Source organism: Formica exsecta, unplaced genomic scaffold, assembly GCF_003651465.1.
Source record: "Formica exsecta isolate Colony F162 unplaced genomic scaffold, ASM365146v1 scaffold458, whole genome shotgun sequence".
Lineage (NCBI taxonomy): Eukaryota > Metazoa > Arthropoda > Insecta > Hymenoptera > Formicidae > Formica > Formica exsecta.
The window spans coordinates 135,829-161,667 of record NW_021851814.1 but is presented as its reverse complement, the minus strand read 5'-3'; the positions used below and the strand labels follow the sequence as shown (position 1 = coordinate 161,667).

The 25,839-nt window shown below is 38.3% G+C and overlaps 5 protein-coding genes across 5 annotated transcripts in view; 2 read left to right on the top strand and 3 right to left on the bottom strand.

The window, feature by feature from the left end:
• Positions 1-2,853, bottom strand: part of LOC115240881 (protein enabled) — a 23,360-nt gene extending 20,507 nt beyond the window's left edge. The window contains exon 1 of the mRNA XM_029816295.1: positions 2,540-2,853. Within this exon, the coding sequence (XP_029672155.1) occupies positions 2,540-2,544 (5 nt within the window). The 5' untranslated portion in view covers positions 2,545-2,853. The remainder of the gene's footprint in view (positions 1-2,539) is intronic.
• A 650-nt stretch (positions 2,854-3,503) lies between these two features.
• LOC115240868 (histone-lysine N-methyltransferase ash1) lies at positions 3,504-17,001 on the top strand. The gene is given in 15 exon segments (XM_029816273.1): positions 3,504-4,186; positions 4,554-4,920; positions 5,002-5,210; positions 5,303-5,422; positions 5,498-8,991; positions 9,185-9,517; positions 9,623-9,903; positions 9,990-10,221; positions 10,223-10,478; positions 10,583-11,004; positions 11,094-11,420; positions 11,520-11,692; positions 11,774-11,940; positions 12,041-12,232; positions 12,319-17,001. Coding segments are annotated over 14 exon segments (6,522 nt in total). The 5' UTR covers positions 3,504-4,186; positions 4,554-4,748; the 3' UTR covers positions 12,463-17,001.
• A 1,606-nt stretch (positions 17,002-18,607) lies between these two features.
• Positions 18,608-23,157, bottom strand: LOC115240896 (heterogeneous nuclear ribonucleoprotein U). The gene is made up of 10 exons (XM_029816325.1): positions 22,868-23,157; positions 21,567-22,510; positions 21,256-21,448; positions 20,440-21,170; positions 20,237-20,362; positions 19,981-20,149; positions 19,641-19,877; positions 19,311-19,566; positions 18,940-19,222; positions 18,608-18,760 (listed from the first exon to the last, which is right to left on the bottom strand). Exons 1-10 carry the CDS (start codon positions 23,013-23,015, stop codon positions 18,689-18,691), a joined length of 3,159 nt encoding a protein of 1,052 aa, XP_029672185.1. The 5' UTR covers positions 23,016-23,157; the 3' UTR covers positions 18,608-18,688.
• Positions 22,907-24,838, top strand: LOC115240898 (ciliogenesis and planar polarity effector 2-like). The gene is made up of 5 exons (XM_029816328.1): positions 22,907-23,045; positions 23,761-23,866; positions 23,945-24,210; positions 24,300-24,436; positions 24,503-24,838. Exons 2-5 carry the CDS (start codon positions 23,770-23,772, stop codon positions 24,708-24,710), a joined length of 708 nt encoding a protein of 235 aa, XP_029672188.1. The 5' UTR covers positions 22,907-23,045; positions 23,761-23,769; the 3' UTR covers positions 24,711-24,838.
• LOC115240899 (mitotic spindle assembly checkpoint protein MAD2B) lies at positions 24,790-25,820 on the bottom strand. Its single transcript, XM_029816329.1, has 3 exons — positions 25,638-25,820; positions 25,228-25,525; positions 24,790-25,156 (listed from the first exon to the last, which is right to left on the bottom strand). The coding sequence occupies exons 1-3, from the start codon at positions 25,654-25,656 to the stop codon at positions 24,856-24,858; spliced, it is 618 nt and encodes a 205-aa protein (XP_029672189.1). The 5' UTR covers positions 25,657-25,820; the 3' UTR covers positions 24,790-24,855.
• Positions 25,821-25,839: the final 19 nt, after the last annotated feature.

The following is a 25,839-nucleotide window of genomic DNA, read 5'->3' as shown; positions in this document are numbered from 1 at the left end:
TTTTCGGTCCGTGTTTTCCGATACGGGGGGGGGGGGGGGGATGTTGCATGACGAAATCAGAGTTCTGAATCAGAACCCTCGGCACGCGCTCATTGTTGTGCCCATATTGTTATTAATATTGTTTAACGAGCGCTTTGTACCGTTAAAGACTTGGGCCATTCGCGGCATTAAGTGCATCTGTGTCTGAATGCAATAACAACGATGAAACGGTGTCGAACATATTTTTTTTATTTATTTTTTTTTTTTTTTAATCCGATTTATATAATTATGTATGTATATGTGTAACATAATATATTAGATTTTTATATTATTATTATACAAATATTTCATTCGCTGATATGTACAATCGTGTACGATTTTAATCGAGATTACTAGACAAATCTCGCAATAGTACACGCGATCCTGTTGCGTTATTTTTTCAGAGACAAGATAATAAAAATTTTTTTTGCCGAGTTCACATGTGAGGCATATATAATGTCGGGCATAATTTTCATAATTGCACCGCGAATGGCCCGAGTCATGGAGTAACAGAAAATTGCAGAATCTGCGCAGAACTAGATTTGTAAGCTATGTATTAATATCGATTGTTGTTCAATCAAGAAGCAATAAATGGCATAATCGAAATTCATTTATAATGCACGTTTATCTAAAATTGATTATTTAAAATACATGATATTAGACGTAGAAAATATCATACATAGTATATCTATTCTGGACGCAAAAAAATTAAGTTAAAATAGTAATTATATAGCAGTCTCAGCTGTTTTCCCTCATTAACGTTTACATGATTAATTTGTTTATACGAAACGGTCCGAAGTAAAACCGTATATAATTAATTATCAACATTATTTGAAACGTGCATGAAAAGGAATTTTCAAACATTGCATTTTAAGTTTTTCCACTGGGATCAATTGAGAGAATAAGTATATGTCAAGCTCATAAAAATTGGACTTAAACTCGTTCCTGCCAGAGAAAGAAAGAGAGAGAAAGACATTGAAACGCCTTGAAGCACGCTACAATTTCGTTGCGTTATCTTCAACCTTCGCATTTTTGAACGCGTCATGTAACCTCCGCGACATACACTATTGCATTACGCATCAATGCAATCTGATACGAACAACGAGCAGAATTGAAACTAAATGTTGAGATTGCGCTTTCAAACGCGACACTTCAGCAAGTTTCGTTCCTCCAAGAAAGCGGACAGGACAATGGAAAGTCGGACAAATCTCGTTAAATTTCGAGAGTTTCGTTCGACGAATTCAAAAAAATAAAAAAAAAAAAAAAAAAACAATTCAAAAAAATATATTTTCAATACTTTTAACCAATTAACTAAATTTTAACGTTTACATGGAAACAAGCCAGAAATACCGCGAGACGGGAGGACGGCTTTGGCGTTGAAAGAAACCTGAAATGAACATTACCATGACAATACAGCGGCTTTACGTCAAACGTGAAAGTTTACGCGTTTCAGGAATACGCTATTGCAAAAAGCGCCTAATATTTACCGGTATGGAAGAAAATGAGACAAGGGGACAAGCTCTTCGTATTTGAAAGACGCATCGGCACAATAATAGGACGGGTATATTCCGTGAGGTTGACGTTTCGTTTTCAGACAGTTTCAATGTACACAATTGATAGGAGATTACGAGGGAAAAAAAGGGTCGTCCGGGACACTATCAGTTATATCGAAATTTCAAAAATGTAAGGCCAAGACTTTACAGAAGTGCAACGGGCGGGACGTTGCACGCACACATATGCGTGAAGAGGAGGAGGGGGAATGGGGGGAGGGCAAGTAGGAAAGGGAGAAGAAGAAGAAAGAGAGGGAGAAAGGAGACGTAATAAACGCAGGACTCGCCGTCTCCGAAAGGCAAGCTGCGCTTGCGGAGCGCTCGTAAAGAAAGGAAAAAAAAAAAAAAAAGAAAAAGAAAAAAAACAAGTCGCTCGTGAAACAAAAGCAAAAGCGGAGCACGCATGCTAGCGGAAGAAGATGGGGAGAGGAGAACGACTCTCCGGATCTCCGGCGAAAATTCCGGTGCTGTCAAAAATCATTACCGGTCCTCGCTCGCCCTCGAGGGCCGGACCCAGCCGGGGGGGGGCAGGCGGGCCGTTACCCTCTCGCAGTCCCGAGATTTCGGGATTTAAATGAACGAAAAAGGGTCGAATTAAAGGCAAAAAGCGATCCGCCCCCACGAACTGATGTCGCGTGATCGATATCTCGGTCGGTCCTTCGCGATCCTTCTCGTCCACCAAAAAATTAGCGTCTTACATTGTCGGAGTATTCGAGACGACGACGAGGACGAGACGGTCGGCCCTTCCGATATTGACCGACACAACATTGTCGGCGAGGAGTCGAGGGGACGCGACGGTTTCGATTGTTTTGTTGGAAGGAGAGAGATCTCTGGGATGGAGGAAAACTCCGAAGCTTTCGGTCACGGTCGGTCGGTCGGTCGCTCGCTCCATCGAATCTCCGAGAGATATTCTCTCTCTCTCTCTCTCTCTCTCTCTTTCGCACTCTGTTACAGATGCATGTATTACTCACTTCATGTTTGCTTGGCCGGTGAGCGTGTGCTATGCCCTCATGCAAGCCGTATTCCTGCTCCTGCACAGTATATCACCGAGCCCATGAAAACACGCGAGATTCGGACAAGACTTGCGATAGTTCGACATATAAATAACGAGACCGAGTACTCTCCAGTTCCAACGCGCGGCACTAACACCACCGTGACACCCTGCCGCTGCACATCTGGCCGGCCATATTGCCGACTCCGAATTCCTACTCCCTACCACCCACACACGTATACGCGGCTCTCTTATATACGGTGCTTTCGGCGTTGCATGCGCTGCAACGAGAGACGCGAGACAGCGAAAGGCGAAATCATGACAGAGGTCCCCGCCAGCGAGGCTAGGGACTTTCTTTTTCTCCCGCTCTCCCTGCCTCTGTTCCGCCATGTTTTTCCCACCCTTTCTCTTTCGATCAACTTCATGAATTTGTGAAAATTCACGTCCGATAAATCTTTCTTTTTAAATCCAGGGAAAAATTTTTAAAACCAATGGTAGAAAAATACAGAGAAATGACAGATAGATAAAATATTTGACAGGTGCTTGCTTCTTTTGACAGTTCGATTGACATTTCGTATATTTCCTTTTCTCCCTATTTTGTTCTCAAAAAATCGTGTTTTGACATTTACGGTATGAAAGTAAAATGCATATATACGTCAATTCTCTTCTCTTATGCATGCTTTCTGTAGTTTGTTGCAATTCTCTTCTCTTTCTTCAATATTTAAAAATATATTTACTCGACTCGTACTCAAAAGTAAATTTTGAAATGTATCGCCGCGACGCGAGCGCCGCGAGGCGCGAATCACGCGAAGCCTCGTCGATAAGATAAAAATATCCTGATAACCTTCCCTCATTATCCGCAGAAATATCGATACGTGATTCGCCCTTGGTGGCGCTGTGGTCGCGGCGCGCGCCGAGCAGCAGTGTCGCGAAACGCGATGCGCGAATCTTGACGCACGTCTCGCGCTTGAGACGCACACGCGACACGCGAATCTATCCGGCGCAAAGTACCCGGGATCCGGGGGGAAGAATCGTCCGGCGGAGAGTCTCGGCCGGTTGCGACCGTCGCCGTGCGTGAATCGCGCGCGCGAGCAACGCGCCCTTTCGCGCCCTCGGCGCGATAAAGTTGGCCCTTAAACGGGCCGGGGAGAGACGGCGCAGCCGAGTTAACAACCGTCACCGTGAAACGCCATTTTGTGATCGCGTTGTGATCAGGGGGGGGGGACGTAAACATCGGACTTTCCAATTGTGTTTCGTCGCGGCGGGAAGGCGATCCCGTCGTCCCGTCACCGCGCGAGCGATACCCAAACTCTCCCACGGCATCGTCGTCGCCTTCCTGGCGATCGTCGTGACGCGACAACGCCTCGTATCGGGGCTGACGCGGCGACATTTCGCGCCAAATCGCGACGTTTACCGAGAGACGCACATCTGGCGCGTACGAACGCGTGAGAGGAAACAGCTGTCGTTTTTTGATCGTCGCCGATTCGTGCGTGGACGATATCGGCGCGTACGCCGGCCAGGTAACGTTATCGAAAAATTGCGACCCCATCGACGGGGCAGTCATGCGTTCTGCGGAGCCGAAACGGATATACAACGCCAGCGTCGCGAGCTCCGATTTCGCGCAAATGTTACGTATCTCTTGTTTACCTGCGTATGACGCGTCACCAGAGGCGACCGCGAAATTTTTAGAACGTGGGCCGAATAACAATTTAGACATACTTGTTGTTAGGACTTTAAATGTTTTTTCACGTTTTAAATATGCACCGAATTGCACAATTGAGATCTTTTGACATATACTTGTCGTAAAGCTTTTGACTAACAAGTTTATTTTTGTAGAAATAATATTTTATTATAAAAAAATATTCTTGACAATTAATTTTTTTTATCACGGTTTTATAAAATTATCTTTTAGATAATATCTAATAATATTGATATTTGAATAGGTGTTATCAAAAATTAATATTAAATTAATGAAAATATTCTTCTTTTTACAGTGCAGCGAAATCTTTAAACTGGCTAAGCTTGCCTGACTTGTCAAAAATGACATTAGTGACTATTTGCGAATAAATATTCTATAAGCCAAGGCTCAAAGATATGCTTTTTGTTATCGTAAAAAGGCTTGATGAGTGAACAAAAGTATAAGGAATGGTATTCTATTGGATCCAGCTGGATGTCAGATAAGCTGAAAAATGTCTGGTGATTCAGGATGGAACGCCGTTATTCACCATCCCTCAGATTTAGAATTACAGAATTGGAATTGGGAGGAAAACGATGGGGAGCAAGAGAAAGAGCTCCCTTCGACCGTTGATATGGATGCCATAAAGGGTGGTGGTAGTTGGGATCCTACTACTGAACCTAATGGTATAACTGCAAATCTCAATTATTTAGAAATCATCGCCATGCGTAAATAAATCGTAATAACTGTCTCTGATATATTTATAGGAACAGATTCGGTCGATTCCGAAGAAGACTCTGATTCTGACGACGAAAGCTCTGGTGGAAGCGAAGGCAGTTGTTCTTATTCAGATTCTAATTCAGAGTCAGACGACGAAAGTAGCGGTGACGAAGAAGAGGATAGTGGATCTAATTCGGACTGTTCTTCCGAACACAGTGAACAAACGTTTTCCATTCAAGAAACCAACTTTGAACAAGTATATTGAAACGAGATATTATATATTCTAATCCTACTAGTTTTTGTTTTTTATTATAGCGACTTTAAAAGGAAAATATATCGTGTTTACAGGGAGCGTTGAAATTAAAAATCACTATGAAAGGCCCAAAAAAGGAAGACTCCGAGAAAATTAAATGTGAAAAAAATAAGAGAAACGTTACAAAGAAACTTAAAACCAATCACGGAAATAAGGTAAATAATTATCTTATAATTAATAATTATAAATTAAATGGACAAACACTATTTGGAAAAACACTCGACTTATAGTCCTCAGAATGTAGTAGCGAAGATTCGGACTCATCTGCGGGACACGTGGCATCGCAACAGACACAGCAGCAACAGTCGCAGCAACATCACACATCGCTACAAGAAATTAATCAAGAAGATTTGACTGCGATCGTACCTTCGCACGAGCAGGAGGACGCGCCGTTCGACGGATTTGAAGACTCCGAGAGCGGACGATTGGTATCGAAAGCGATTGAACGCATGTCGCTCGGTGCAGACTCGGACACGAGTGAGAACGGCGATCAGAATCCCGTGCCTGTGTACAGTTCTACTTTGTTGCAGCAGTTTGTCGAAAAGACTGCCATGTTATCGGAGCCGCGAAAGAGGCGCAGCAAGTGCAGCGGTAAAAAATCGAACAACGACAACGAGTACCCATGCGTGTCGAACGTGTCGCCCGATTCTGGCATTCAATCGGTCGACAATAGTCCATTACATCTGGCAGTTAGTCCTGTCAGTCCTCCAGCGCCGACCCAATCACCGATTCAACCGCCGGTCACTACTAAACCGGTGGTAAATGTCGATCGGGTACTGTATCCTCCGAAACGGAAACCCGGTAGGCCAGCGAAGGCAGTATCTGCCCAACCGCGCGGACCCGGCAGGCCGCGTCTAAGGCCAGAAATCGTCGAGAAAATTCAAAAGATTGAAAAAGCGGAAAAAGAAAAAAATGAGTCTTTGAAAACTGTAAAAAATTCTGATTCTCGGTTAACGGAGAAGAAGCAAGGAATTACGAAGGAATCGACTCTGAAGAGCGCCAAGGAAGACACGTCTTTGGCCAGGAAACGAGGTAACGTAAAATCGATTGCGTCAAGGGATGCGAAAGAAGACGTATCTCCTGCGAGCAAAAGAACAAAAGGTAAACAACCAACAACGTATCAAAAGAAACGTTACAGTAACCCGGGGAAGCTTTCGCAGGAGAGGACGATGATCAAGAAGACTACGACAGGAACGACGAGTTCTCCGATGAGAGTAAAGTGCCTAAGCAGATCTACTGCAAGTAAACTTGTGCCGCAATGTGATGGCAGGAGTTGCCGAAAAGTTAGACAAGATAGAACGTGCGTGCCTAACAAATCCACGGTTCCGTTGACGCGACAAAAAACGTGTGAGCATCAAGTTTCTAAAGATCAGAAGAATACCGGTAAGAGAACGGGTTCCAAAGAGAACAGGAATAATGCAGCGGCTGTTGTATCTAAGAAGCAGAATCTAGTGAAGAAGGTCGCGCCACCGGTCGGCAGGCGTGTTTTAAAAGAGAACAAATGCAACAAGAAAACAACCGCGGCGAATCATGAGACCAATGGCGTGGGCGTGCAGACATTAATCTCGCTACCAGTCGGCGACATATTAAAGGCCGAAATAATGAAGCACGTGTCTAACAAATGCGATAAGACGATGCAGCCGATGCAGCACAATCATTGCCACAAGCGTCATCATCACAAGCATCATAAGAAACTGTTGACACCACCGGAGAAACCCATACGTATTATCGATTCGTGCATCCTTCACGAGTTGGAGAAGCTGATTGATGAGTTTGCGAGATCGTGTAGCTTGGGCAGAAACAACACTGCTGCCAATCATTCAGAGCTACCGCAAATCTTTCGCGTGAAAAAAGTCACGAAAAAGAGGAAAGGCGGCGATGTTAACACAAATGACGATCAAAAGCTGAAACGGCGCCTAAAGAAAGAGAAAGTATTAACGAACGCTGATTCCAAGAGCAGCGCAAATACTAGCACAAGTTCCAATCCAAACGAGCAGCGACTGCCGCTGAAGAAACGCCACTATCACGTGTCGAGTCCGCATAGCTCGCAGAGTTCGAACGCGAGCTGCACGGATGCAAATGCGAATGAGTCCAATTCCACAGAGAGTCACATAGAAGAGGCAATTGAGGCTACTATTACGAGATATGGCGGTGGCGGCAGCTCAACGTCTTCCATTCATGACGAAGAGGCCGTGCCAGTAACGCCCAAGAAGAGACCGAGGGACGCTGAGAGCACGGTATCTGAGAAGCAGGCTGATGAAGATAAATCCATTGTCCAGTTGGAAGTTCAACCGCGCCGGAAGAAGAAAATCGTTAAGGATCTTCGTGTTACTGTTACGAAATTGCCGTCCGAAAGTCACGGCATTCTCGACAAGGTAGTGGAAAAGAGTTCCAAGACCGCTACGGAAAAGTCTAGTAAATTAGAAAAGATAGTAGTGACGGAAAAATCAATCAAGACCGATAAAACACAATCGGATGACAAGCTAGACATTGAACATATTCGTATAGAAAAGAGCATAAAGGTCGACTCGGAGACGCACGAATCCGCGATGTTCGATGATGATGACACTGTCACGGAGAGCAAAGTAGCGCAAATCGGTAATTCGAGCGTGCCAAATCTTATGAATAATACCGCGGCGATGATTCTCACGAAAAAGAAAATGCGAAGACGAAAAGCCATCAATCGCACGGGCTTTCCCACTCTGAAGAAAAAGAAGAAGAAGCTTACCGTTGACTCTTCCGGTGTGACTAAATCGACAGCATCGGTTGGCGCTAACGAGATACGCAAGGATCAGGACGTATCCGAAGATGTGAAGGACAATAAGATGTCTTTGATGGAAAAAGAAACTCGAAATGTTCTAATGGAGAACAATGATAATAGAGAGCACGTCGTTAGAGGTGAAAACCGTGAAAACGTGAAAAACCTGAATAATTCTAGTATGGTGCAAGAGACATCCAGTCGAAGTGGCTCGGACGAGGTGATCGAATCTTGTCCCGGCCAGCTGCGAGTTCGCAAAGATCTCGTAGAGTCTGATAGCAGCGTATTGTCCGAGAAGCTGTATCCGGGTCTGATCAAATACGAAAAGATACCGGACTGTCGTATCTACGACGAGAATGCATCACTAGAGGAATCCCTCGAGCGTTATAATCAAAGCCAACGTATCGCGGAGTTGAATGAGGAGAACCTGAAGAAATTGGAACGCGTAAATGCTCAGGCGGCGGCGAATGTCAAGATGGAGTTGTCTGGCTGCTTCAACAATAATCACAAAAGAAGAAGAGGCTCGACCAGTCCTTCTAATCTCTACGGTAGGAGTGCAAAGAGACTGAGGAGTGCGGGCTACGATACGGAAAGCGAGGCACCACCCAGCAGCGACGTGGCCAGCGAGGATCAAGAGGTTAGCAGAAAGCCCGCAGGTCTTTCCGTACACAATCGAAAGAAACAGTCGAAATGGAAGAAACGATACTTACAGGCTAGCAATATATTCTCCGAATACAAGAAGGATCTTGAATCTAAGAAGCTCGCCAGTGCTGATGCCAAGAGAAAAATTATTGTCTGTTCCACTGGCGAGCATTATACCGCTGCCGAGCAATTGCCAAGCATTATACCGACCGGGAAACTTTTACGACAGAAGAAGACACAGTTGCAACTGCAGTATGATCTATTGTGGCTGCACGCTCAATCAAGGCTACCTGGTCGGAATTTAGTGCCATCGTGGAATTACAAGTAAGTAAAGTATTCTTTCTTCTTTTAATTCTAGATATGGCGATTATTATGTGAATCAATATATTAGAAATTTTTAAATGTCAAACAAATATGTATAATATTTTAAAAAATAATTTTTAAAAATGTATTATACATATAAATTAAATACGTGTGTATATATAATTTTACACAATAACTTTGCATGTGTTTGCAGAAAAATTCGGACAAACATTTATTACGATGTGAAGCCGACTACTCTCTATGAGGCGCAAGCGTGTGAATGCAAACCGGAGAGCGGCTGCGGAGACGATTGTATTAATCGCATGGTATTCAGCGAATGTTCGCCACAATTATGTCCTTGTGGTGAAAAGTGCGAGAATCAAAAGATTCAAAAGCACGAGTGGTCGCCGGGATTGCAAAGGTTTATGACAGAGGATAAGGGATGGGGAGTAAGGACCCAGCAAGCCATCAAATCTGGAGACTTTATCCTCGAATATGTGGGCGAAGTCGTATCAGAAAGGGAGTTTAAATCGAGAATGGCGACCAGGTACGATTCAATTTGTGTATACAAATCAAATATCGGAAAATATTATTAAAATATATTGTAATAAAATTAAAAAATAGATATGAAAATGTAAATTAAAAATGACAGGTACGCCAATGACACACATCATTATTGCTTACATCTGGACGGTGGCTTGGTGATCGATGGTCATCGCATGGGCGGTGACGGGAGGTTTGTAAATCATTCGTGCGAGCCCAATTGCGAGATGCAGAAATGGAGCGTTCTCGGGCTACCGCGTATGGCACTATTCGCATCGCGAAACATCAAGCCGGGGGAGGAATTAACGTACGATTACAATTTCGCTCTTTTCAACCCGTCGGAAGGACAGCAATGTAGATGTGGCAGTAGTGCCTGTAGAGGTGTTATAGGTATAAATCAATAAAAATCAAATATATTGTCTACGCACAAGTTAAGTTGTATCAGATATATTTCAATTGTAAATTCTATATGGCAGGTGGAAAGAGTCAAAGAGTAGCCAGAAGCGTTCTATCTTTACCGTCATCTCAAGTAGAGTCTACTGAAAGAAGATCTGTGGGCAGACCGCGGAAGAACATTCGAAAATCGAACGCGGTACAATCGGCCAACTCCAAGAACATTTGCAAATCTCGCAAAGTGGGAGATCCGACGTTAACGCACAATACGCCGCAACTGAAACCGATGTCTTACCAGCAGCGATGCTTCGCGCGCGATGAGAAATCTGGAAAAAGTGCGACGGCTCAAATCGGCGTCGGTACAACACATTCAGGTGCAGAATGGAAAAACGAAGACTGGTAATGCGAATATCGCGAAAGAGAAAAGTTCCGGAGACTCGAAGGCACAATCTGACGCATTTTTCTCGCAATTGACCGCGTTAACGAACACCAACGCGCGAACCGTACGAACGCGTAGGCTTGCGCAGGCGCAGGACGATCCGGAGGTACATAAGACTGCAAAACTAGCTAAGGTCAGTTGATGCGTGTGTGGAGAGTTTTTATATTATTTTATATTATTATTGGTGCAAAAAAATATAAATATAAATTATAATCGTACCGATTTTATTTTTTACAGGTATTGAAAGATTTGTACACAATCGTTGCAACGGCGAATGATGAAAATGGTCAGCCATTGTGCACACCATTCATGAATTTACCTCCTAAGAGAAAATTATCTGATTATTATGAAAAGATAACAGAACCCATCGATCTGAGCACAATAGATCAGTGTATTGGTACTGGTCATTACAAGACTGCGGAGCACTTTGATCATGATATGATAAGGCTCTTTGACAACAACGTGAGATTCTTTGGCAGAACATCTGAGATAGGAATCGCTGCAGCCAGACTCCGAAAACTGTACCTGAGCAGTAAACCTGATTTTGTGGATGCTATAACGGAGGCGACGGGTTCTCCGCCGTCTCAGAGCTTTCTGCCGCCTCGTGGATCCACGGCCGGAGAAGAAGATGTGATTAGATGCATTTGCGGATTACACAGGTAAATTAATTTTTTTTTATTTTGTGTGTTATTAAAAGTATATAGTTATCTTTATTTGTAATATGTCTTTACACCGATAATTTGTGCAGGGATGAAGGTTTAATGATCCAGTGCGAGCGTTGTCTCGTTTGGCAACATTGCGACTGCGTTAAAGCTGACACGAGCATCGAGTCTTACCTATGCGAGAGATGCCAACCGCGCGAAGTTGATCTGGAAATACCATTAGAGGGTGAGGAGGAGGAAGAAGGCAAAAAGCATTATGTAACATTGTTGCGGGGCGATTTGCAGCTTCGACAGGGCGACACGGTGTATGTTTTAAGGGACACTCCTGACAAACATACATATAAAACTATACAAAAGCCCGACTACGAGCAGATGGACATTTTCAGGATTGAACGTCTGTGGAAGAATCGCGAGTAAGTGATTGTTTTATGCTGACGAATCAACCAAGTTGATTGTATATCGATTTAAAAAATTAAAATATCGATTTTAAAATTAAATCATCTATTTAATAGGGGCGAGAGGTTTGTGTTTGGACATCATTATCTTAGACCTCACGAAACGTATCACGAGCCAACGCGCAAATTCTACGTGAACGAAGTTGTATGCGCACCGTTGTACGAGGCTGTTCCTTGTGATCTCGTGGCCGAGCGATGTTGGGTGCTGGATCCACATACTTTCTGTAAAGGTATAATATATTATATTTTGTTTTTGATTGTATTATTGGATATATATCGCTTTGTAACGAAAATAACTTTTTTTAATGTAGGACGTCCAGTCGGTTCGACTCCCGAACATACTTATGTTTGCGAGTATCGTGTGGATCGCGCAGCGCGGCTTTTCACGAAGGTGGCTAGAGCCAGACATGCTGTATGCACGAAACCTTATGCATTCGAAACCTTCCCGCAACGTATAAAGCATTATCGCACCTATCTGGTAAGTGCGGTTATCGTTCTGTCAACAAGATTTTCATATTAATACCTCTCAATGCATCAAATATAATATTGAATTAACATTTCAAATACATTATTTTCAGCCTCATAGTCTGGATGGAATCAAAATGTCCAAGGATAAGAAGAAGAATAATCAAGAGATAGACGGAAATCAAAAGTTGGAATCCGGTGATAATATTAAAATGCACGGTAAAGAACACAAGTGCGGTAATAGGACAAGACGAAGATCGGGCGAGATTCTGACAGTCGCATCGCCTATAACATCATACGCTCAGGTAATGATCGCGCCAAAGAATCTAAAAAGGCTCAGTAAGTATTTTTGTTGCGCGATTATTTGCATTTGCCATATTTTTATTCGTAGAGGGAAGAACAGAGGAAGAGATTGAATAGCATTCTATTGAATCTACTGCAGAGAATGCCGAATAAGAAAGACCCATTAGATCTGTCATTCCTTCTAGAGAGGAACAGGCGAAACCGGAAGAGACCCGGCGGACTTAATCCGTGACAGTGGGTAATATCACAACGATAATATCGTATACTGTATATATAAGTTATAATTTATAGAGTTATACTACAAATCTCAGTCAGATTAATAGGCTAAATCGTTTCAATCGCGTTCTAAACTTGATTCTATATATATTATATATACCATGTATCAAGATAATTGTACATTTATCTCCTCGTTCTTCGCACCTCTCCCCTCAACGAGGAGAATATGAGGGAATAATCTTTCCTCTTCGTACAGCCCGTCCATTGATGTAATTTATATCGATATCCGTAATCAGAAATAATGTTTATTTAAGCGAAACAGTTATTATCGTCAGTCAATATTTTTTTTTTTTTTTTTTTTTTTTTTTTTTTTTTTTTTTTTTTTTTTTTTTTGTATTTACTCGGCTCTTTAAGAGTGAAAAAATTTATTTATAACAGTATCAATAGAAATCATGTCATAAGCAATTTGTAGGTATTTTAAACTAGGTAGACTATAGACATTTTGCTATAATTAGAATATTCAATGAGAGAGGGCGATAAAATAATGGATTTTCTTGACAGTTGGGCTATTGCACTAATATAATTGTGAATTTCGCGGACTTGTATAGAAAATCGTTTGTACATTCTTTTCATAGAGTTAACATAGCTAAATGTGTACAAATTACATGATGGTCGAAAGAATAGATGTTACATCGATGTGAATGCGGGTAAAACCATGTGTGAGAATTGCAAATATTTGAGCGTGTGTATTTACATATACGGTTTATAATGCTTTATTGCACAGAGGTAATATTATATTTTTCATAATCTTGATGCATTATTTTAATCAAGTGTGTAATATACTTTCTTCACTTTACTGAGAAGAATCTTTATTATAATGTATTTAATTTATTGATATATATTGAGAGAATAGTGAACCGCGCGAATAAGTCGCAGTAATTCCAAAATTGTATATATGTATTCAGGACTTTGTATTTATTATTGCATTACACAGTATGGTAGATACATATTATATTGTGATGCGAACACACGTTTGATATGAAACATATTTTTTTTCTTTTTTCTTGTAGATTAGATATATACATTTATATACACGTATTATATATACATATATTACATATACATATTAAATACATATTACGTGTATATTACATATATTATATATACGAGAGCTATTCGGAAATCGACCTCCGGTAGGCTTGCAAAATAAAATAAGAAATAGGAAACACTTTTTATTATACACAACGGTGTTACTTATATATATACATTATTTTTCGACACAGTCAATAGCGATTATGTCGAAAAATAATGTATATATGTAACTTTCGTGTATAATAAAATGTTGTTTTTGTTTTTTATTTTATTTTGCAAGCCTACTGGAGGTTTATTTCCGAATAGCCCTCGTACGTATATTATGTGTATATTAGATTTATTTTTGTGAAAACATTTTGTTATTACGTTTTTATATCGACGTAAGACGAAAGTGTATATTTTTCTCCTGAGTTTGACACATATGAGAGATATTTGTTATTTAAACACATTTTTTTTTTGCGGTAAACGCGTTTGTCTATCTGTATGTATTCGGTATATCATTAATGAATAAATTATCGAAATATATTTATTATATTGTGTAATTCAAAAATAAAAAAAGCGGATTTGAAGCTGGCCTTCTGTGTAAGCTAGTATAATAATAAAAGGGACATACAGTGTGTGTGAATGTTTCTTGAAAAGAATTTTTAACATATGCCGAGATCCAACTTTATGTTGGTTTTAACAAGTAAATCGCAAGGAATATGTCAAACAGAATGCCATTGCCATTATCCATGACATACAGTTGCATCTTGCTCGATTAGTTTTACGCGATTTTTATTCCAAATTAACGAACGATGAACGTATTGATATCAAAAAGTATATATTGGCAATTATTGAGTATACAGTTTTTATTCTAACGCATACAATAATTACGGTCTTTTACATATAGAGTTTTTATTATCGTATACGAATGTATTTTCTGCGGTATTTTTAACAATTTGGAATTGTTTTACTAATTATATATTTATTTCTATATTTTTATGTATGTCCAGATAGCCAGGTCTGCCGAAAGTAGATCATACCAAGTGTCTTATCAACTATTGTCATCAAAAAGATTACAAATTTGGTATAGAAATTGTTATTATTTGCTCGATTTTTGGCACCAATTTGTTGATTTAATCGACAATAATAACTTTTGTATCAAATTTGTAGCCCTTTTGCTGACAATAGTTGATAGCAGATATGGCATGATCTGCTTTCAAGACTTGGCTATCTGGGTTCAAATACATATATAGTATTTTTTTAAATAACTTTCATCTACACGCGTCTGTAGATGAACAAATCTTTTATCAACTTTATAATAATGGCATTAACAATTATTAGCAACATGTGTAACAATATAATTTTTAATCAAATTTTTTTTTCGTTAAAGTCATGTTATATGCATAAATTTATGCATCATTATTATTTTATCGAACATTTCATATGATATCGTAATATATAAAAGAGTACTATATGCTCAACTCATGTAAATATGCGAGCGAAAAAAAAAATATATATATATATTCGATTATAATTTTATTAATTTATGTTATATTGACAAGGTTTGATGAGAAACCGATCATAATATAAATTGTTGTTTTATAATAAAGGGATTATTGTATTTTCGCACTGAAGAAATCGGTGAGATCCAATTATTATTTTGTCATTTCTAGAAGTAACTTTCGTCGTACGTTTATCTTTAATTACTTTAATCGCGAAATCGCTGCTTCGTATATTTCATTATTAAACAATTTTATTTTTGCAACATTATTAATCGTCGTATCTGAATTGTCACATATACATATATTAAAGCAATATAACGTGATACATTAGAGCGATATTTTTCAGATTAATTATTTGTAACAATGGGGATGTTGTACTGATTTGTGCCTCCTGAGTTTGCTCATATAGTTAACATCATTATAACACATTTAGATGTAACCAAAAGAAATCAGAAAAAGAAACAATTGTTGCGACAAGCTTTCAGCTAACGTGATGCATGTACAGACTATTGTATTGTATTGATGAACACAAATACACGTGAAAAAGTTTCCTTACATAAATACGCCACACATATTATTCTTGCTCGTCAATCTACTCTCTTTATAAAATACCATACTTGTATTTAATAATTTTGATATAGATCTATGTGTATTACACAAGGCTGAATTTCATCATTTTATAAAACAGTGTAGCGCATAAAATTACATATTACTTGTGGATGTAAGATGCGGGTGAAAGGCCGAAATAAATAGAAGAACCTTTTTATTTTTACGAATAAGTTTGTACATTTTTGTGTCAACAATTAAGAGTTTACATAGATTATTATTATTAACTTTTTTTTTGTTTTTCCTCGTATAGAAAAAAATTACTAACTGATTATCATCATTATATAATACGGTCCACACGAACATTGCGGGACCCTATTTTCTTCTTCGCTTATGTGGTAACACAGAGGTACTAGCATATATGCTATGTGTAGGTTAAATATATATAGAGTTCTTGATTATTTCTTAAAAAATAGCTCACCTTTCTCTCTCTTTCTATCGTTTTTCTTAATATCTTTTAATTATATCTAAAACTTTGCGTATCGTTATTCTTAATTGTTAAATTATTTTCGATTTCACACAGAAGTACTTTAGCTCGGAACATCACACACACTGTACAACATGTACGAAGGCAAAAAAAAACGAGCTAATGAGATATTGTATTATACGAGCTAATGAGACATTGTACAATGTACACACTGTACAATATGTACGAAGGAAAAAAGACCGAGCTAAGACAATCATTCTTTGAACGTAAAAAAGGATCTCTCTCTCCTACGGTTGAACAAATTCATAAAAGGAGATGGAAATCGTCTTCCGTTTTGTTCACAAGATCTTTTGTCAAATATTTACTTCCGATCGACATAATGAAAGGGTAATTTGTATTACACACACAGATGCTTGGTCGCATTTATTTCGTTACTAAATTGTATAATGTTTAATTCACTAAATTCGTGAATTTGTATGTAAATACGAACAGTTGGTTCACGCTTTTATATTCTCAGGATGGATGTTGATAAACATCGTGTTTATAAACATATAAACGATATTTATATATATAAAAATATATCGTCGCGAGACACATATACACAGATGCAGTTGAGATGGAAATAAACAAATTTTCGTGCAGACGGACGTAGTCAAGTGTTCGCTCTTTGTATTCTGAAGAGGATGTAAGGAAATTGAATTATATTCTAGCAGAGGAAGTACGTAGGGTAACAAATGCACTATGAATCGATAACTGATGCAGAATAGCTGTAAGACCAATGAGCAAAATTAGATGAGTAGAAATTTTCGGCATTAAAAAAAGAACATTATATTTATGCATGTACATAATATTAGAGAAAAGTATTTCGTGTAATTAGAAGATACAATACAGGTACAAACATCTGGGATTGCTTAATAAATAAAATTAATTATCGTAGCAAGGGAGATCTTGTTCTGCGTGTCGTGTTGTGCAATGAAAAATCTGCATGTATAAAATGTGTGTCAAAGAATATAATTTATTTATACCATAATATTTTTTCTTCTTATACATTATTGGTGGTGTATAGAAAGATAAAGATATACAAAATACGCGACGTATAATTCGCAAAACAGTTCGCCAACTGAATAAGTAGCATTAAGGGAGGATAAGGCGCGCGTTTATCCTCGCCGCGTTGAAAAATAAGGCGCGAGAATCCGTGGTAACCACGTTGGTTAGAATCAAAGTTGGAGAAGAATTTCAGGTACAATCTGCCGTCGCTGTGCAACGGTAATGCCGTGCAGCGGAGAGCTAAGTATCTTGTAATCCCTCGCTTAAGATCAGGAACTTCCGGACGCTAAATGCGACTTACCGTTAGCGGCGGCTTTAACGTCATGTGAAAATTATAAGAGGTACTTCGATGGCGCGTAAGATAAGCGCCGCCGCGGAAGAAAAGCCCTGAAGCGTGGAATTTAGGACGCGGAGAACTTAAACGCGAAGAATCATATATTCAATCTATATATCAGTGGATCGATGCGTGCCGTCACATACAGGGCGTACCTGGCATCACGCGCTTACCACATATCTCTCTCCAGTGAATTTAAAATTTGATTTCAATTTAGCCAAGTTTTCCGTTATGACGTAGTCTCTCCGTATATATCTAATTTTTAATATTATCATTAAATATATATATATATATATATATATAATTTTCCCTTGCATATTTTTCTCTTTCTAAAAGGGGCACTGCTATATAAAGATTCACTATTAGCGAATTTGGTTGGATGCACTAACAAGCAGTGCTTGGCATGCAAAGATTAAAAAACTTATCATACACTAATTTAATTAGGTGTAAAAATGTAAGCAACTGATAAAACATCTAACATATAATATACTGACCAATGTGATGTAATTTATGCTGGGCATCTGGCGTATTTAATCGCTTCATCTCGCACATTTTAGGGAAAAAACGCGCCAATACGCATCCAACTTTAATGTAGAAAAGCGTTCATAATGCTTAATTAATGTACTATGAATATGTTTTATGTCAATATGTGTATAACAATCTCCAATATGCACTAGTGCCCATTGTGTGAACCAAATTCGCTATATATATATGGTGTATAAATAGATTGATAATTTTCTGCACAATTCTCTTTACTTTAGATCTGTACATATTTACAAAAGTTTTCGAGAATAACTATTTTTCTTTTTTTTTTTTCGACTTTTAATGCTACTTGCATGTAGTTTGTACCCATACGTAGTACTCTTCCTCTTTCTCCTACCTGTTTTTATGATTCCTTGAGAAAAATGCGATAAAAAGTTATATTTTTTTTCTCATGAATGTTACATTATCGTTTTAATGCACTTAGATTATTAGACCTGTGTTTCCGGTAAGGATTTTCAAAACTTGCTAGTATATTATAATTTTAAAATAATTTCTCATTTGCTGCAATGAGTTTTCTTTTTAACAACTTGTAACAGTATTTTTGTGCATGAGGGATGAAAGAATCTTTACCAAAAGCACAATATGTCCGTTATCATGTTAATGTGTAACGTAGTTCTATATATGAGGTTATATATATATATATGAATGAAACTTGCGTGATGATTGCAGTACTTTGTGAGCAGGTAATTCATTCGTGCATAAGACTTTGTTATTGTTGCAAATAACTATATTCTGCTCCCATGTTGGTAGAAGTCGATGCAATCATTTCACTTGTAATCTCCTGCAAATATATGTATATTTGTAAAATGCATATTATTACAGAAACACGATCGATTATGATAAAATACAATTATAATTGAAAGTTTGTGTTTAAACAAAAACGGCGTTCTATATGTCTATACCTTACATTCAGTTTCCATTCTCGGTAAGATTTACGATGGTGGATTATTGTTTGCTTACAGCTTGGCTGCCAGCTGCAGTGGTTTGACCACCCTGTTGTTGCTGGCCCCAATACTGGTTGTTGTAATACTGCTGATTCCAGTTGTTCCAATTACTACCATTGCCATATCCCTGTTGATTGTATCCTGCTTGACTGTATGTGCTTTGACCGTATCCTTTCCAACCACCTGCCCATTGTTGCTGACCCCAGGTACTTTGCTGATTCCAATTACCTTGGGTTTGATTACTCGACCAATTGTCCTGCTGACCCCAACCGGACTGCTGCGATCCTTGATAACTCCCACTAAGATCATTGCGAATGTATTTTGGAAAATGATTTATCAGGCTACTCGTTTTAAGGAACTACTATATCAATAATAATCGCCAATTACCTCACAGGACCCCAACTTCCTTGTCTGGGTACGACAGATCGGTTTCTATCATTTCCTGATCTCCTATCAACATTGCCAACTCTTCTATCGACTCCTCGTATCATTGCGTGTCCACCTCGTCCTCGGAGCCTCCATGGGGTATGAGGATGTCCATAACCACCACTATGCCTCATATATCCACCTCTTTGCGGTCTTTCTCCTCTCCAACCTCCCATATTAGGACCGCGCCAAGGTGGGTTACGACCTCTGTCTTGATCTTCATATAAACATGGAAGTAATGTAATACCGTACATAATTCATAATGAGCAATCGCGAATAATATGTACTTACAATTATTTCTTCGATGATCTCGCGTGTCTCGATTGTTCCGCGAATCGCGCGTTTCTCTGTTACTAGCCTCAGTCTTGTCAAGATGCGGTCGTTTTGCCGTAGACGATTGCTGACCAAATCCGGCCTCTTTACCCTCCTTGTTATATTTCTCGATGAGCTTCTTACCATCTTCTTCATCAAGTCCGACCCATTCCACTGCGTCAAAGTTCTCTCCCACCGAAGGTGCAGTGAAATTTGCTATAATTATGACATTTCAATTAAACATTGTTTGTAAATAATGCACATACTGTATTAATTTCAGTCTATTATATATTATTAAATACAGTGTCAATAGAGATACCTTTCATTTCCTTAAGATCAGACTCTGAGACATCTCCTTCGATTGCATTGTGTGCGGACAAACGTTGATTATACTCTTCATCCGTTGGTATGACAACGACCGCTTTTCGTTGATATTCGCAGAAATTTCGTATTTTACGTCTTTGTACAGAAGAATACACGTTGTTCTTCTGCCACAAAAGATATCACAAATATTGTTACAAAATATATATTTAAATTTGGTAATCTAATTTACAAACATATATATTCTTTCATACCTGATCTAATATATAGTTACGTCTTCTGCCACTTGCCACATCGATCAGTTGATCGAGCGCGCGATTGCACTTATCAATAATAACTTCTCGCCGACAATTTTTTTCTTGATCTGATAGAGCAACGTCCTAGAAATATAGTATTATAATTAATGATATTATATATATGTATATATAAAACTTCATCATACTTTACAGATACTTACTCCTGTTTTTTCAACTAAGTTGTGCAGCGCTAAGATATTATACAATTTATCTGGATGGTCGGCTGCGTGTTTCCTCGCCCAGGTAGTTTTTCCCGCCTCAGGCAAACCACACATCATTATCACTTCGCAGTGTGCTTTTGCGTCCGGTCTACGCGGACCGGCGATTCTGTCCTTTGATTCTACGTTACCTATTACGATATAATCCGGAATTTGTTCGCACCACCCCTGTTCTTGCCCGAAATTGCAGACAAACGTACAGTTTTTGCTCAGAATATGTGGAAACAACGGTCTGTCGCCGAGCTCCTCTTTGGAGATGCTAAATGCGGACCCGAGATTTTTGCCGTTCACTGTATAAGACAATTCTACGGTATTCTCGGGCGTCATATCGAGGTAGCATCCCACAACATCGTCCTTGCCAAATCGCGAGCCATAATCCGTGAACTTTCCGTCAGTGCCTTTTTGCCCGGCACTCGTATACGCGTAACTCAATCCCTTTTCGCCAAGTTGCATGGATGTGAAGGGAACTGACCAACCAATTCTGAGCACATACTTCTCGTCTTTTGTGACAGAAGAATGATGCTCTGTAATTTTGGCTTCATAGTATACTTTCCCATTTATGAAACCATGAGATGCTCTTGCACCAGCCCATATGTGACAGAAATCACCGTTATGCATAGGTGTGGCAGAGAGAAATCCTTCTTTGTCGATAACTAAATTCAAGTCGGAATCATCTAAAAGCCAAAACAAAAAAATATATTTAAATTAATTAAAAATAATTCTGGCCTAAAAAAATATATAGTATTTATAAAAACTTACACCAAGATAAGATCATAGCTGATTCATCAAAATCTGGTTCATCTTCTCCCTTCTGTGGTACAGGAGATGCCTGATAGACTTCCACTGGGCTAGGAGATCTTTTCCTTTTCCTGTCATTGTATTCTTTTTTATTTGATTTTTCTGCATTCAACTTGCTTGCATCTTCTTGCTTTTTTTCAGACATTTCTATAATCTTGTTTTGTAAATAAAGATAAATATATGAGATTAAAAATAGTGATTCTTATATTAAATCTACAAGAGATAATCTATATAAAAAAAAAATTAATATTTTACAAGAGATCTAGATATACCTGTTCATCTTGTGGAATATTATCTGTTTTCTCATCTTCATCTTCTATATTAACAGAAACGTCCATTGCTTCATCTTGTACTGTATAATTGTCATTAGTAGTTTTTTCTTCATCTTTTAACTCGATATTATTTGTTTCGTCTACCTGATCAGGTATCACATGTGGTTGTTCAACTTTTGGAATGTTTAAAGTATTCTTATCATTATATGTATCATCTCTATAACTTACATCCTCTTGTTCAACTGAAATTTTATTTTCAATATCTTTTTCGGAAGTGTCTTGCACTTTATCGACATTAATGTCTTCCTTAATTTCTGTTTTCTCATCTAGGCTTTTTGTTCCTACAGATTGTTTCTGAACTTTGTAAACTTCATCTATACTAGATTGTTTTGTTTCATGCTCTTCTTGAGGTATAGAAAATCGATCTACACATGCAATTGTACTAGCTTTTTCAGATGATTCTGTCACAGGTACTTGGAGAACATTTGCTTCATACTTATTATCTTCTAAAATATTAACATGTTTTGCTTCTTCCTCCTGAGATTTTACAGACAATGGTGAATGAATCTTGTTCTGAATAATATTTGACGCATTGTCTTCTTGTTTCTCTTCAAGCTTTTCAGGGGACCATTTTGATATTTCTTCTTGTTGTACTACATGTTCCTCAGAAATAGACTCTGTTATTATCGGTAATGTTTCATACGATTTCTCAGTATACTGAAGTTTGCTCGGAGTAGATTGCTTTGAAGAATTTGGAGTTGTAGCCGTCCTTAATGCGTTTCTCGTAGAAACTTTTGTAGGAGTCACCATGGAAGAACTCCTAGACGCTCTACTAGGTGTCCTCGGTGGTTGTACAGATCTTGCGGCTTCCGCAATTGTTTCTTGTGTTTCTTTAACACCTGTGTCATCTATATTCTCTGTATACGAAGCTCTTTCTTGACCAACTGTGGAAAATATAATAAAATGTGAAATTTATATCTTTGTAGACTACAAAGTGTAAATATACTATATTATATATATTACACTATATTAGAGATAATATTTAAATATATAAATTTAAGAGTCTTTTTCAACACAATTTCAAGAGACATTAATCATACTCGTCAGCTACATTTTATAGTCATAAATATGTTCGTGCAGGAAGACAATACAGAAAAATCATCAGGAAAATACCTTACCATCGGGACACGGGATACCGGTATATGTCACAAGAGGTAGGTAAAATAGGATAAAATTTTTTATACGCAATCATTATAGGAATGAAGATAGAAGAGACTTGATGCATGACAGGCGCAACTTACACTCTTGTGTCGTCGTCTCCTTCTCCTCCTCCTCCTCCAGCGCCTTGCGTAGCCGCTCGACGAGCACTGGCTTGTTGCCCTTGGTGTCGAGACCGCGCTCGGCCAGCGCGGCTCGTAACTCTACCACTTTCAATTTAGACGGATCCATTGTGCGCGCGCGATGTGCCCGGTTAGCCAGGTAAGTGGATTCATGCACCCCTATCGTTTAACGAGAGAGAGAAAATTCTCACGAAAGACCCATATACACGCGCCACCGACCCGCGCTGCATACACAATATGGCGGCTCGGTCGCAAACATCTCGTTACGTAGCGCGCGTCGCGCCCATTGGCTGGCCGCGCGATCGTACCGAAATGACGCCGCTCGCATCACCAATCGCGTCCGTCGTCTCATTCGTAAACCAATACAGCGCGTCCGACGATTGGTTCGCGCTAAGGCGGGACGCGCTGCCATTGGCTCAAGCGCGCGCTGCTTTTGCGAATTTAAAAGAGACGCCGAGAGATTGAACTCTACGGTTAGTATATAATTTCCATTTGTTTTTTTTTTTTTTTATTTCTCTACGTCTATTCGCATTGTGACAGAATCGTCAAGTAATTATGAAAATTTTGTTACGAGATCCTTAAAATTTTGTTAGAATATAAAGATAAAATAAAAGGGAAAACAGATTTTTCATGCGCGATGAGCAACATAGGTTTCCAATTGGTCGTTGCCTTCGGTTCTCATAAATGATCGATGTTGTTTGCACGGTCGATAATACGCACAAAAATGTTGATCACATTATCGATTTGATTACGATTGATTTTTCAAATTTCTATAATGTAAAATGATACGAGTAATTATGCATTTTATCACACACGTTGCATCTGCATATATTTAATTGCTTCTTATTCCGTAGTGAAGAGACATGAATGCTATTAATATGAACTGGTTAACTTCAGCGGAAGGAGAATCTTTGGTCCATCATTTCTACGTAAATTCTTCCAAAAAGAGAAGATTCTATGGTATTAATTATATATGACAAATAATAAAAACGCGTATTGCTTTTCTTTGCTCTAAGGATCGCTTTCCATTTATTTCAGGTATTCTGGAGAGACCATCGTTACCCAGTTCCATCGAGGAGGTCACTTATAAGATCTTTATGATAGGTAGATCCGGTGTGGGAAAAACTTCAGTAGTGAGTAAACTTGCAGGCACTCTGGAATCCAACAATTATACAGAAACTAATGGTATAAGGAAAACAAACGTTTTTTGGCCTGTAAAAATTTGGGATAAAGTTGTTCTCTTCAAGCTGCAATTCTGGGACACATCAGAAAGCAGTATAAAAAAATACAATCATATTTTACCAGTATGTATGAAACAATAAGGACTTTTACAAGAGCTATATATATTTAATCCAAAAAAATAATATATGCAAAAATAACATTTCTTTTTCAGGCGTGCAAAGATAAAGTTGACGCAATGTGCTCTGTGTTTTCCTTTGATGATGCATCAAGCTTTAATGATGTTCCATACTTAATGAATACAATGACTGCGATAAAAGAGAAACCGGCAAATATAGTGATTGGCACAAAGTAATGCAGCTATGACTCTATATTGTAATCTGAATAAAAGTTTCATCTAATTCAAACATTTTTCAGGTTCAAACCTTGGTCAAGTTGTGTGATAGATGATGCACAAATCAAGGAATTTGAAGACAAATGGAAAGTCAAGATCATTAAAATTGATGCCAGTAAATTGTCGGTAAAATCTGAAATATTTGATTGTTCTTATCAATTGAATGCTATCTGTAACATTTTATGGAATAGAGATAAAGAGTTTATATCTAAACTAATGGGACAAACTTAATAATGCTATCGGTAACATTTTATGGAATAGAGATAGAATTTATATCTAAACTAATGGGATTAATAACTGCAGACAGATGCATTTTTTTATGTTTTATATAAAATAAAAATACAAAAAGATAGTTATACAAATTTTTGCTTAAACCTTAGGTTTTATTTGCTGTGTCCTCAATCACATACATTTGTAAATTTAAACAATCTGTTTTAATATCTTTTAGTGGTAATAGATTTTTATTGGTCATCTCTACTGCACCATCTTCAATAATCCATGGAAATCCTTCGCATTTCGGATTCTCGCTTAAAATAATATGTGCAGTTTCATATGTCTGAATTTCTATAGAAAATGTTGAACCATCAGGGAGAGGTTTTAAATATGTATCGCACATTGATAATTTCAAACAGATTGTCTTCAATGCTTCTTCTGTCTTTAAATAATACGGGTCTTGCCTTAAAATGAAGAGATTAATTTTAAAGATTAGAATTCTCTTAAGAACACATTTATCAATCATTCAACATACTCTATAAACTCTGCTTGCAGTTTAATGGTATCAAAGACAAATTTTTCTATTGGTAACTTATTCTCGTTGTAGAAGGTAAGACTGATGGTTTTAACACTGTTCTCATTCTCCTTTATTAGTTCCCTAATCGCATTCAAAATATTTGACAAGTACTCATTCAATTCTGGGTGTTCAGACACATATACCGTAATTCCATATATCTTTCTCTTAACGAAAATTTCCTTAGGATAGATTTTTCGAAAGAATAATATGTGATTAAATGCTACTTCCAAAAATTCCAAGAGAATGTCAATGCCAACTGTAAACAATTTTTTTTTAATATTTTGATGAAACTGTACAAAACAGATACAAGTAGCATAGCAAGCATATTGTTTAACGCAAAGACATTTTGATTGATCATGAAAATATACCTATTTTGTCCTGAGACATTTTATAATGATATTGAAAATAACTGTCGCATACACATGTTAGATTTTTAAGAAATTATATATTTAAATAGATATCTTTCAAAACTGCTGGCGACCATCTCCTTGGTGGCATAGGCAATATGCCGCCATAATTAATCATCCGAATCACGCCATCTGTGTTCACAAGTATTATTAAATTCTTCAT

Coding starts and splice junctions, on each gene's coding strand:
- LOC115240896 (XM_029816325.1), bottom strand. CDS start 23,015: ATGGATCCGTCTAAATTGAAAGTGGTAGAGTTACGAGCCGCGCTGGCC. Junction 19,223..19,310: donor GGAAGTTGGGGTCCTGTGAG/GTAATTGGCGAT, acceptor CAATGATCTTAG/TGGGAGTTATCAAGGATCGC. Junction 18,761..18,939: donor CTGCAGCTGGCAGCCAAGCT/GTAAGCAAACAA, acceptor ATATATTTGCAG/GAGATTACAAGTGAAATGAT.
- LOC115240898 (XM_029816328.1), top strand. CDS start 23,770: ATGAATGCTATTAATATGAACTGGTTAACTTCAGCGGAAGGAGAATCT. Junction 23,867..23,944: donor CAAAAAGAGAAGATTCTATG/GTATTAATTATA, acceptor CATTTATTTCAG/GTATTCTGGAGAGACCATCG. Junction 24,437..24,502: donor AATATAGTGATTGGCACAAA/GTAATGCAGCTA, acceptor AACATTTTTCAG/GTTCAAACCTTGGTCAAGTT.
- LOC115240899 (XM_029816329.1), bottom strand. Junction 25,157..25,227: donor CTGCAAGCAGAGTTTATAGA/GTATGTTGAATG, acceptor CTTCATTTTAAG/GCAAGACCCGTATTATTTAA.